This window comes from Carassius auratus, chromosome 43 (assembly GCF_003368295.1).
Source record: "Carassius auratus strain Wakin chromosome 43, ASM336829v1, whole genome shotgun sequence".
In the NCBI taxonomy this organism is placed as follows: Eukaryota; Metazoa; Chordata; class Actinopteri; order Cypriniformes; family Cyprinidae; genus Carassius; species Carassius auratus.
Window position 1 is genome coordinate 6065303 of NC_039285.1, and position 12306 is coordinate 6077608.

Consider the following 12306-nt stretch of genomic DNA (forward strand, 5'->3'; position numbering starts at 1 on the left):
ATATATATATATAATTACCCTTAAAAAAGACAAATGTTCTTGATAAGCAACACTGCAGAAGATATTGAAGACTTCTTTTCAGACTGCATTTTAAAAATAACTGTATTTTTGACAGATTTGTACTTAAATGCAAAAAGATGCAAGTGCAAAAATGAAATGCATACTCTCAATCACGTCTTAGTATGTTATAAGAACATATATCTTATGTGACATTTTTATTTTTAATTTGACTGACAAATGGAGAAAAATTTTTTTTTGTTTTTTTTCAGTGTGTAATCATTTAAAAATCATATCATATCAGTAGTATCAAATAAAATGGTGCAGCACGAGTTATGCACAAAATTACAGTTTCAAGGATTTTATAAAATCCTAAACATTAAATATGCACAATAGTAAAAGTGCTTGCTATGTCTTTTTTTCTCTCTCTCTCTCTCTTGCTCGCTCTCGCTCCAGATGTACAAGGCTGATGGCTGATGTGACTCGGTTCATTGTCAGCTTTTTTCCCTCTCTTCGTTCCAGCTGGGAGGAAATGAGGGGATCATCTTCTTTGTGGACTCCCACAAGAAAAAAGACACAAAACTCAGAGTAAGAGCAGCTCCTGCACCACTCTTTGCACTTAACTGGTCTCCTTTCTTAATTCAAGGACAAAAAACTGACACCCCCTCAGTTAATGCACAGGGGCCGTTAAAATATACTCAAGCTTTCCCTAAACAGATTTCTTTCACCGTTGTTGAGAGCATGCAAAAACGTTTATGCAGATTATTTATACATACTGCTGCAAATCTTCTCTACCAAACTGGGACAGAACATTAATTAAATACTCATTTACAGTGACCTTGAGCCAAAAGCATGCAGTTTTCCGTCTATTTTGATCTTTCCCTAATCCCTACACAAACCGATTACATCAGCACAACTTGCATAAAAGAACCTAGCAGCCGACACACTTGTTGATAGTTTCCACTTACTTCAGCAATTTCCTAAACATGACCAAGTGGCTGGTTGCAACTCAGGCTTTACAAGCCTCAATACATTAGCAAAACTCAAATGTTACCCTATCTGCCCTCATTTAGTAACGATGCCTGTGGCATCCTAAACGTAACACATCTGGCAGCACTTTGCCTGACTCAATCCCCTGTGTTTGATTTTTCCCGGGGTAGCTGTGTGGTCATACACCTAACCTAACCTAAGCCACCCGCTGCCTACCCGAGGTAACCCAACAGAGCAAGCTTCTGTGTGAACCAGATCTAATTCTACACAAAATGGCCCAATATGGCTCATGAAACCCAAACACGGCTATAGGTAAATGAATGAGTTAACTAGAAAAAAATAAGCAACTTTCAATTGAGGCATCTGTTTCTAATGTTGGCGCTCTGGTGTGGATTACAGAGAAGTATTGCCGGGGAACTGACTGTGACCCCATATCTTCATCCCTAGGGAAATAGTAAGTAGCGATGAGCTCGCTGGACTCGGGTTGGGAGGAGGCAAGAGAACCGAAATGAAACTTACCCCCTGTTTACAATCAATTTGATGCTGCATTTCCGTAGGCTGTTTTTTTAAAAGCACAATATATTGCTTTATGTAAAAGGAAAGTATATAAGCTGGGGAGAAAAACAGCTGCAAATATCTCCTAGGTGCTGCCGGCATGAAGACATACCATGTTGTAAAATACAGTAAAAAGACTATTTTAATCATCAAAGCAGAACTCAACATGCATTTTATCACATTAAATAAGATAAGGAAGCAGGTTCTCAGTAAGCTATTGAATTTTATGACTCCCTCTAAATGCACATGTTGAGGAAGTTCTGGCGATTTTTAACATATAAAACACCAAGAAAAAAACCTGAATGTGTGTACTTCCCTACTACACAGTATTCAAACAGCCACACGTCAAAGGCAGAGGATGTATGAATACTTTGTATGATAATTTGAAAGGAAGACACAAATACTCGCTAAGAATATGATTTTTAATTTATTTTTTTTGGTATCCCATAAAGCCCTAGGAGTCATCAGATTTTAAAAGGTAAATATAAAAATGGTGGAAGACTGCAAGACAAGATACTCTGACTAATACAGATACCAAGGAAAAAAAAATTGTGGTTTAAATGTTACCTATTTAACAATACCCAAGTAAATTATGTTCCACGGTTGATGTTAGAACATCCTAAACTGCAAAAAATCCTATTCTTAATGAGTATGCCTCGTTTCTCATAAATATAAAAAAAATATTGTTGAAACAATATACATTTACACTGCTGTTCAAAAGTTCAGGATCAATAAGATTATAATGTACTAAAAAAGTCTCTTCTGCTCATCAAGGCTACATTTATTTAAAATAAAATACAGAAAAAACGATAATATAGTACAATTTTACTAGCATTAAAAAAAAAATTATATATATATATATATATATATATATATATATATATATATATATATATATATATATCCTTTAAATTATAATTTAAGTTTCTGTAATGCAAAGCTGATTTTATCATCATCATTACTCCAGTCTTCAGAAATCATTTTAATATAGGCTGATTTATTATATATTCCATATATTATGGAAACAGTTGCTTAATTGTTTTTGGGAACCTGTAATACTTTTTTTCAGGATTAACTGATAAATAAAGTTAAAAAGAACAGCATTTGTTTAAAATGTAAATCTTTTGTAACATTGTAAGTCTTTATTATCACCAAAAAGATTTCTATTTTGAATAAATGCTGATAATAAATATTATAATAATAAATATTGATAATAAATCAGCATATTAGAATGATTTTTGAAGAATCATGTGACACTGAAGTCTGGAGTAATGATGATGAAAAATCAGCTTTGCATCAAATGAATAAATTATATTTTAAAGTATATAAAAAAACAGAAAACCATTATTTTAAATTACAATAAGATTTCACATCATTACTGTTTTTGTAATATATTCTGGTCAAATAAATGCAGCCAGGATGAGAAAAGAGACTTCTCTTTAAAAAAAAAACAAAAAAACATTACAAATCTTACTGATCCCAAACTTTTGAATGGCAGTGTACCTACATAAGGTATTTTAAGAATAAATATTTTTAGAAAGGTGTTTTTAAAGTATAAACCAGCTAAGGAAGACGACATACACTCATATTCAAGATACAAAACAAGTCTTAATACCTTATGTACTGCTGCATTTCAAGGAAATTGTTCGTGTTTTACAGGAAAACAAGTCTAAAGGACTAATCAAAAACCCAAGCAGTATTCAGTATTTTGGCATGTATGTCATCCAGGTTAAAAAACAATTTCAAGATGGCAGAAGCATTTAATCCACCAATGTATTTATGCTACAGAACAATTCATGCATGAAGAGAAGTTAGTTAGTGATCCAAGAAGTAGAGGAATCTTAAAGTAGCCAGAGCAACCTTTTCTAAAACTAACAGTGAACATCTGAATAGGAGAAATTCCTACAAATGGCAATGAAACATTAACGCCTTACCTATAGTATCTGGACTGCAGGTAGGTAGAACACACCGCTTTGGAGACGTGACTAGCGGAGCCGAAGTCGATGACCTTGACCCTGTAGGGTTGGCGTGCTGGGTCCACAAGCATGATGTTCTCAGGTTTCAAGTCGGCGTGGATCAGTCCGAGGCTCTTGAGCTTCATGAGGGCAGTGGCCACCTGCTGCAGGATGGGTCGGATGTACTTGAGCGGCAACGGGCTGAACTTGTTCTGCTTGAGGAAGTCGTACAGGTTCTGCTCCAACATCTCGAAGACCAGGCACGTGTGGTTCTTGTGCTGGAAGCACTCGTATGCTCGAACAAAGTTGTAGTCGTCCGCGCTCTCCGTGCTCAGCCGCGCCAGTATGCTCACTTCGATCTGGCCCTGCCTTGCGTACGAAGGGTGGTTCTTGAGGATCTTGATGGCCACGATCTCGCTGGTGCCGCGTTTCCAGCACTTCACCACCTGCCCGAACGTCCCTCGACCCAAGAACTCCAGCACCTCGTAGGTGTTGGTCAAGGAGCAAAGCACCTCGTGCTGCAAGAGCTGGTAGTCGCCCTCGCTGTTGGCTCCACTGTTCTTGGACGTCGCCGTCGTGGAGGCAGTCGCCGTTGCGACGGTGGCCCCGCTTTGCGCGTTGTTCTGGATCATGGGTGCAGGCAGTTGCTGCTCCTCGACCAAGTGCACGCTGCTTCCACTCCCGTTGTTGTTGTCCAGCTCCTCGCTTTTGCGCTTAAGCCCGCATCGCTGGTACGTGTCCAGCAGACTGACGGTGCTGCGGCGTGTCAGGTTGTGGCCTCCGCTGCCGCTTCCACTACTACCGGTGCTCCCCAACAGTTGACCAGCCACCCCAGACGTGCTGGTAGCCGAGGCTACTACGATGTGCCCCGAGCCGGCAGGGAAGAGGAGGGCCTGTTCGTAGGACAAGGAAGTGTTGGAGACCTGGAGACTGGCAGCGTTGATGCCAACTGGGGCGACTGAGACACTCTGCTTGCTGTTCTGACTGTAGACCTTGCTGTGCGTGCCGTACCCGGTCATATCCCAGTTGCAACTCTGCTCCACCTTCAGTTTCTTCACGCTAAAGAAGGCACTTGACTGGAGAGTGTGAGGGGAGAACACTTGCACTTGCGAGGCCATACCTGAGCAAGAGAGAGAGGGAATGTGAAACTTGGAATGAAACTCGAGAATAAGCTTTAAATAAAAAACCTACAGGTCACGGCAGGCCAGTTTAATAGAGTCAGAGTCCAGATGCTAACTTATAAAATAGCCGCTGTACAAATACCTTGCACAGTTTCTCTTTGATTGCTCAGTAGTGTTCAGACTTGAAACTAAGGTTGACAGAGTCAGCTTAAGGGCAACACCTGGACTGATTTCACCCTATATATATTTATGAATATTTCTACATAAACTGAATCCACGTGGTGAGGACAAAAACTTTGATGTGTGTATTTTCCCGATAAAGTTCATGGCTTGACTGCTCCTGTTGCAAATCTAGCAAACCCTTGACAAATTTCCATTTCATTTAGAAAAAAACAAACAAAAAAAAAAACAACCACTATCCACTGTATATACAGTGCAAATCTGAAGTGTATTGGCCCATAACGCAACACTAAAAATACAGATTCTTTTACTTTCTGTAAAAACAATGGGCCATGTAAGGACCACCAAAAAGGCAGAGTCCACGTCAAACCCAGGGTCATTTGCGTGAGTCTCAAGGAATGATTGCAATTTCCTAAAAGAAAAAAAAAAGTAGCCCATGCATGCAACACATTGCAACGTTTACTTCAGGGAGATGCACATCACTTTTCAAGAGGCATTAGAAATAGAAAGAAGTTCTTGAACCTGAAACATCTGAATAACATCTCAACATCAGATCCTCAAAACAAAACAACAAGCAGAACTGAGAGGGATTTGAGCTTCTGGGATATCTCTTCAGAAAAGACAACAGTTCTACAAGCAAACAACGGTCCAGAAATAGCCCTCACGAAAGGCACTGTTTGTAGTGCTAAAATAATGATTGCAGTACTGAGAGGATTACATGCACAGCACGCTGTAATGCACTATTTACAGATTCTCCAAAGTGGCCTGAATTAGCGTGCTAGAAAATTAAAAGGATCCTTCAGTGTGCGTTTTTCGCCACACATGCATATCAGTTCAACCCTAAACTGCTACTGTAATGCACAATTCTTTTTATTGCATTCCTGTGGCAGAATGTCTCAATTATGATAATCTGCCTGCAATATGAATATAAGATTCTTTGTGATCTCCGGGACACAAATATACATGCAGTGTCTTATAAAACCTTCGACATGTTCTCACATTCTCTCTTAATCCTGAAGATTCAAGTACTATTCTAGTCGTACTATATAAAATTGTAATTCTACCGAATGTCATATTAGTGTATATTATAGTTTAAAACAAAAACATAATTTTGACGAATCTTCACATAGTTTATTGTAAATATGTCTGTCAGTCTCCAAAAGGGACAAAAAAAGCATCATAAAAGTAGATTTGTTAGCAATAATAAAGGGGCAGATCTTCTGCAAATAACAACTTAAAGAGACAGTTACATCGTTTACCCTCTTACAAAGTGTATGATTTTTTTTTTTTAAAGTGTTTCCTGTTCATTCAATAAAAGTCAAAGGGGTCTAATGTTGTTTTGGACAAGCGTGAGTAAACTGACAAAATGCTCATTTTTAGGGTGAACTATCCCTTTAAAATTTCAAACGGTTCCTTTCACAGAGCTACATATGGCTTCAGAAGGCTCATATGGACTACTTTTATTATACTTTTATGGTGCTGTTTGACCTTTTTGGACCACCGTGTTTACTCTAAACTGTCACTGTAAAAAATATTATGTTCCATGGAAAAAAATAACAGCAAATAGGTTTGGAATGGCATGAGGGACAGAAACATTTTTCACTAATCGTCTAACTTGACAGCACAACCAGATCCTTCTAGAACAATCTCTATCCCTCTCCACCAAGGATATTAAACATACAATGGATCTCCTATGATGCCTTCCATACAAAATAAATCTCTATTAGAATAATTACTTTTTTCCTTTGTGGTCTCATCTTACAAACAGATAATGAATCTCGTTTAGTTTGAGGAATTCCTTGACGCAACAAAATTCCCAAGACAGGAAACATACAGAGGAAACTTTACATGAACACTTCATCATTGTTATGACTCCTGATAGTTAAGGTTTCAAAATGACCTTCCTGCTTCTCCATTTCCTTTCACTTTTCAAACTCCTCTACATCTTACATTTGACAACACTAATGAATAATTTCAGTAGTCATCCGACTTTAGCTTTAAAGTCCAGGGATTCTTGGGCTTTAAAAGTTGATTACGCATTTAAAGATGCTGATTCAATCCATCCTGCATATACACTGTATTTCCAATAAAATCCATACCATAAATCCCCTCTAACCTATATTACCGTACATATGCATTATTCATCAAACCTTTGACCACAACAGCTTGCACTGCAGATCCAATAATCTTTGCTTTTAATATATCATTTATATTGAATATACCAAATGCATAATCTGTTCACCACAAAACCAATATCCAAGATGATATACAGTATATTAACTTTGTAATTCAAATTGAAATGGGACCGTTCTGGTCATTTGTTGAAGGAGCAAGTAATGAGGAACATCCACTAATGCTATTAAGTGCAAGGCCCCTATGGTAATCCCATAAAGTACTAGGCCAGATGTCACTCCTTGGATTACACTTTTCTTTGCCAGGTCTTTGTGCTAAAAATAATTTGCACATGGTCAGTGGCTCTGTGTGTGTTTGTCAGAGCCTAAGTAATAAATCCATCCCTGGAATTCTTTGTGTCAGATATGAGTGGTAATCTAGTCTGGCGGGCAGCTAACATGTTCAGATTACCACTGTGCAACAACTCCTCTATTGAACTCATCACGGCTCCATTTTCTTTGTTTTTGAGGTTTTAATCCAATCCGGTTTTATCGAGTGCCTTAAAGTCTCACCATATGAAATTCTGAACACGTCACATTGCAAAAACTGGACGTTTATGTCCTAACTTGACTTTGAATCAGGGCTGTGTGCCATTCAGAAATAAAGTGTTTAAGTTCCAACTTAATTCCCGCTTTTTAATTTTGGTTGCAAACAGGATGCAGAATGAATTCAAATGAATGGAAATACTAAATTTGTCAAGATAGACCTTGAATGTTGACTTAACAAAACCTTATTTGAAAGTTCCATAAAAAAAGCCAATAGAATAGAATAGAAATGGCAATGGATTGAACACAACAAAAGAAAAGAATTATAGATGGAACAACAGAATGGAAGACAACTATTATTATTGACAGAATGATAGAAAGAACAATAGAATGATAGACAGAAGGACAGATAGATCAAATGACAGACAAACAAACATAAAAAATATTAGTTTGCATTTAGTTTATTTTCAATAACTGAAAGGGAGCCAATTCTTCAGTTCTGAATTTTGCACAATCCTGTTATGAACCGATACATGCTGTTAACCAAACTCACTCTGCTGTAATTCAATTTAATGAGAGTTCAAATGGTCAGAATTAGGGATGTCAAATTTCGATTATTTCCATGATCGATCGTCGTTTAAATTAACGATCAATTAATCGATTAATCGTTAACCATAATACTGCAAAATGCGTCTATTGTAGGCACGCAGTCAGCGGTATGACAGGATGTGCAAAAGCCACACACACACACACACAAAACGCGAATTCTCACTTGAATTAAAGAGGTTTTAGTCTGAATAAAATGCTAGTAGCAGGATTATAAAATGAATAGATGCGATTATGACCATTTGATAAAATGAAGAGAGCGCGCCATACTTTTGAGGTCATTTTACTTTGTTGACAGTTTCCAATCCCGCACGGAGAACGCTGAAGGCGCCTCTTTAAATGGTTTTGTGGTTCTCGTTGTTGTATTTTAAAGCACAATTGCAATGTTTTCAACTGACATTATTGTATTTAAAATAAAATTATCCGAAATGTGGAGCGCGTGTGACTGCGCTGCACATTAAGTGAACTACATCGGCGCTGATGCACCAAAACACTGTTGCTCACATTAATTTGATCCTGCTGGATTCTGTCCTAGAAAATGTCAGATTTTTAAAAATCCAGCATACAGCGCATTAGATCGTGATAGTGCATGCGTGCAGACGAGGATGAGCGAGCGCGGCTTTGGCTAGATTTATTTGGAGAAATAAAATCGAAAATCGAAATGTTTCCATATTCGCAATGTATTTGAATGTTAAACTATTATTTATAATGTAAACTAGGCTTGTACTTAACACGCATTCGCATATAGACGGAAAAGATGATCCTCTTCATATGAGCAAAAACGTCCTTGGCATAACAGCAGAGTAGACCGGTATACCACGGTCTATTTAAACTGACCAATGTAACCTTTTAATGTTTAGTTGACTATTTTATTTTGATAATGAACAGACTGCGATGTAAGTTTGAATCGCTAGAATATACGTGTGCAGCAGGCTCCGGGGCGATCGAAACAGCTGAGACATTAAAAATATATATAGCTATATTTCCGCAAAAGTGTTTACTTTCATTTGTGCACACTCACAATAAAGACAGAAGATTTGTGCTCTTGTAAAATAAAGCAAACAAACAGAATGCGTTGTCATCCTTTTTTTTTTTTTTTTTTTTTTTTTTTTTGTGAACTTATGGAGCGCCCACACTTCTGTTTTAAATCCGTTAATCTTAATTATTTAAGTCGGATATATTTCGCATAGCCTATTTAAAAATAAAAATTAAAAAAAAAAACATGAAAACAAATTGTTATTTTTATGTTGGGCCTATTACTTAGTAGGCTATAAATTTTCCTTAAAGCATCCCATTTTGTCCCAGGGCCCTAGTCAGGTCCATGCAGAAACTTGTGAACGATGCTCGGCGTCACCGTTTAGTGACAGCAGTGAATGCTCCAGGAATGTGTCGGTCACAGCGCCTATTAATCGCTGTTTTGAATCCAGCAATTATTTATTTAGAAATTATAAGATCTGATTATGACAAGTGTGGTATAAAAGCTTTTTTTATTAGAGGAATAATAGGTTAACTGGAAAATGTTAGATCGCGACCATGCTTTTGGACCCCATAGTCTTCATTTACGCGGCTTGTTCTGGTTTGCCGGTTGGTCACGAATTTCCACAAATTCAGTATATTTAGGCATTGTTTCTTTTCCTAAATCTTCATAGTCTAACCCTCTAATTTCCCAGGTTTATTTTATTATCTTTCGCTTTTAATAACTGTTTTCGCATCTCTTACTGTGGTAAACATGGGAAGGGAAATTAAAGATTTCATGAATTAAGAATTCGTTCGATTTATTAATTTGTTCCCTTATTTCACTTAAATCATGGGTTATTTAGGGAACAAAATTAATGAAACATGGACAATTGCCACAATAATAATTCGTAGGAATGAATTAACAAGTTGTAGGAATGAATAGACTACCTGTCCTGTCACTGTGTCCCGCAGCCCTGCAAAGTGCACGATATAAAACAGTTATCTGATGAAATGATTAGTAACTACATTTCTATTGCATTTAATGTTGAAGAACTTTTATGTTGTTTCTATTTTAATGTACTTTAAAGTTTAAATCACATTAAAAGCTTAATTTGTACATTGTGAATGAATGATGATGCTTTTATATATCGTCACCGTCACTCACAGCCGCTCGCACGTGTTGAGTGCGCACGAGCCGCACGCAGCCCAACATTGAATGGGTTAACCGACCATCGACAGCCTTAATCGATTGCATCTCTTATCGACAATTAATCGATCATCGATTAATCGTTGACATCCCTAGTCAGAATGTTATCTTCAAACAAAAATGCATTCATTCCCATTCAACCTCAGGAACTCTGCAGCTGTTCACTGTGAGAGAGCGGTCCAAGCGTTTACAGCCTACAGTCTACTACCACCCCGAGAACGAGGTTTATGTTCTGATATCATAGAAAAACCTGACACAAACTCAACGGGTGACGTTTACTTGAATTTCTGAACTCTGCAGAGAGAATGCAACCAGTCTGCTCCATTGTTTCATATTTACAATGCTGGAATGCTTTTCAAAGTGCCAGCCAGCTTTCAGCATACCTCTTACAGAGCGGGTCGGTTTAATGCACTGCCACAGAGCATACCAAAGAGCTATTCATCTGCCCTTAGACAAGCAACATGTTGAAATGCTAATGTTCAGTCTATTACAGGATGAACTGTTACTCCATTTTGTTAGTTTATCTACTTTTTTTAAAGAATGAGGATGAGGAATGAGGAGTTTAAATACAGGCATCAGTCCAAACTTTAAGCATGTTTACTCTCATATGGAGAAAGTACAAGGAAATATGAAGTGGAAAAAAAGATTTATAATACTTATATATCTGGCTATATATCTAAAGGGTTAAAAGCAAACAAAGGACCGTGTCCTACATAGGTTTGCTTTGTCTCCTCTATGTGATCCAAGACAGAGGCATTTGGAAAAATTGTCCAGGGAAGAATTCAGTGGTTAATGAATTGACCTCCGCTTGTCTAGACAAAGCATTATCCCCCGTGGCTCCGAGCGATGCCCACTGTAGCGTACCATCAGGGGGGAGGAAGCACAAGGAAACCAATGCGATTTTCCCCATTCCTTGTGTCCCTTCAAAAAATAAAATAAAAACATGTATATTGTTTCGTCCTTTCAAATTCTTTACTACCTGCCACTCTGTGAGATCTAGTCATTAGTTAGCTCTCCTGGTATCTTGTTTCACCAGGTCTGGACTGATCTTTTCCAACTCTCCAATCCTACATTTATTATGGCACTCCATCCCTTCTGCCATCTCCCGCAATCAAACAATGCTGACCTCCCCCTGCACATCACTTCTTCTTTTGCTCTCCTTCATTAGCATGAAATAATACAAAAAAAAGCAAAACATAAAGAGTAAGTAATGGTTATCAGGGTGTTTTGAGTGGTTTTAGCATGTTTGTTATGCAGTTTCTAGGGGGTTATGGGCGGTTGTTAGGTGACAACTTACTTGCACGAGTCAAATGAGTCCAACCCCAGGTTTCTATTCTGAATTTTTATTTTTCACCAGTTCTTACTAAAACTATTATAAATGATTTTCATTTCAGTATGTGAAATATTTTCTCAAATTAAACTGACAAATTATGGACTGAATTAAAATAAGTTGAAGTGTTAAAATTAACTTAAGTATATATATATATATATATATATATATATATATATATATATATATATATATATATATATATATATATATATATACACACATTTCTGTTAATTGCATTAATAAAAAAAAAATTAAACATCAATTAAAAAAGTTTTAATGTAATGACAAGTTACAAGACAAGAAATATCTGGATTTCAGTAAATGAATATTCAATTAAAATTAACTATTGAATTTTAAGTTATTATTATTTTTTTATAATATAATTGTTAATCATTTAATTTAAATATGAATGTAATTTTTATTAATCATAATTTAGTATTAATTTAAAAATAAACTGTATACAAATTTATATTAATAAAATGAATGAATTAAAGTAATTCATTATTAATTAAAACAAATTAAATAACATATAAATAATAAATAAATAAAAATATCTCCTTACCCCCAAATCAAACTAGCATCCACCCCCTTCTCTCTCAGCCTCATCTAATAAAAATGTAGTTTCACAGAGAGGGAGAGCAGGAAACCTCTGGCTATTGTCTCTATTCATGGCACGGTAGAGCAGAGCAGGGCCAGCGCACTTTAGAGAGCTCGGAGAGGCTGGGAGCACACATTTCGTGCAGTGCGT

At 36.9% G+C, this 12306-nt stretch overlaps 1 protein-coding gene across 3 annotated transcripts in view; it reads right to left on the minus strand.

Annotated features, from left to right (window-relative positions):
• The window catches only part of hipk2 (homeodomain interacting protein kinase 2), an 82988-nt gene that overhangs the window by 54153 nt on the left and 16529 nt on the right, over positions 1 to 12306 (minus strand). For 2 of the 3 annotated variants that reach the window (XM_026230733.1, XM_026230731.1), the window contains exon 2: positions 3477 to 4617. In XM_026230733.1, coding sequence (XP_026086518.1) covers positions 3477 to 4617 — 1141 coding nt within the window. Of the gene's footprint in view, positions 1 to 3476; positions 4618 to 4760; positions 4988 to 12306 lie in introns of those variants that run through there. The other variant, XM_026230732.1, reaches the window with a different exon arrangement.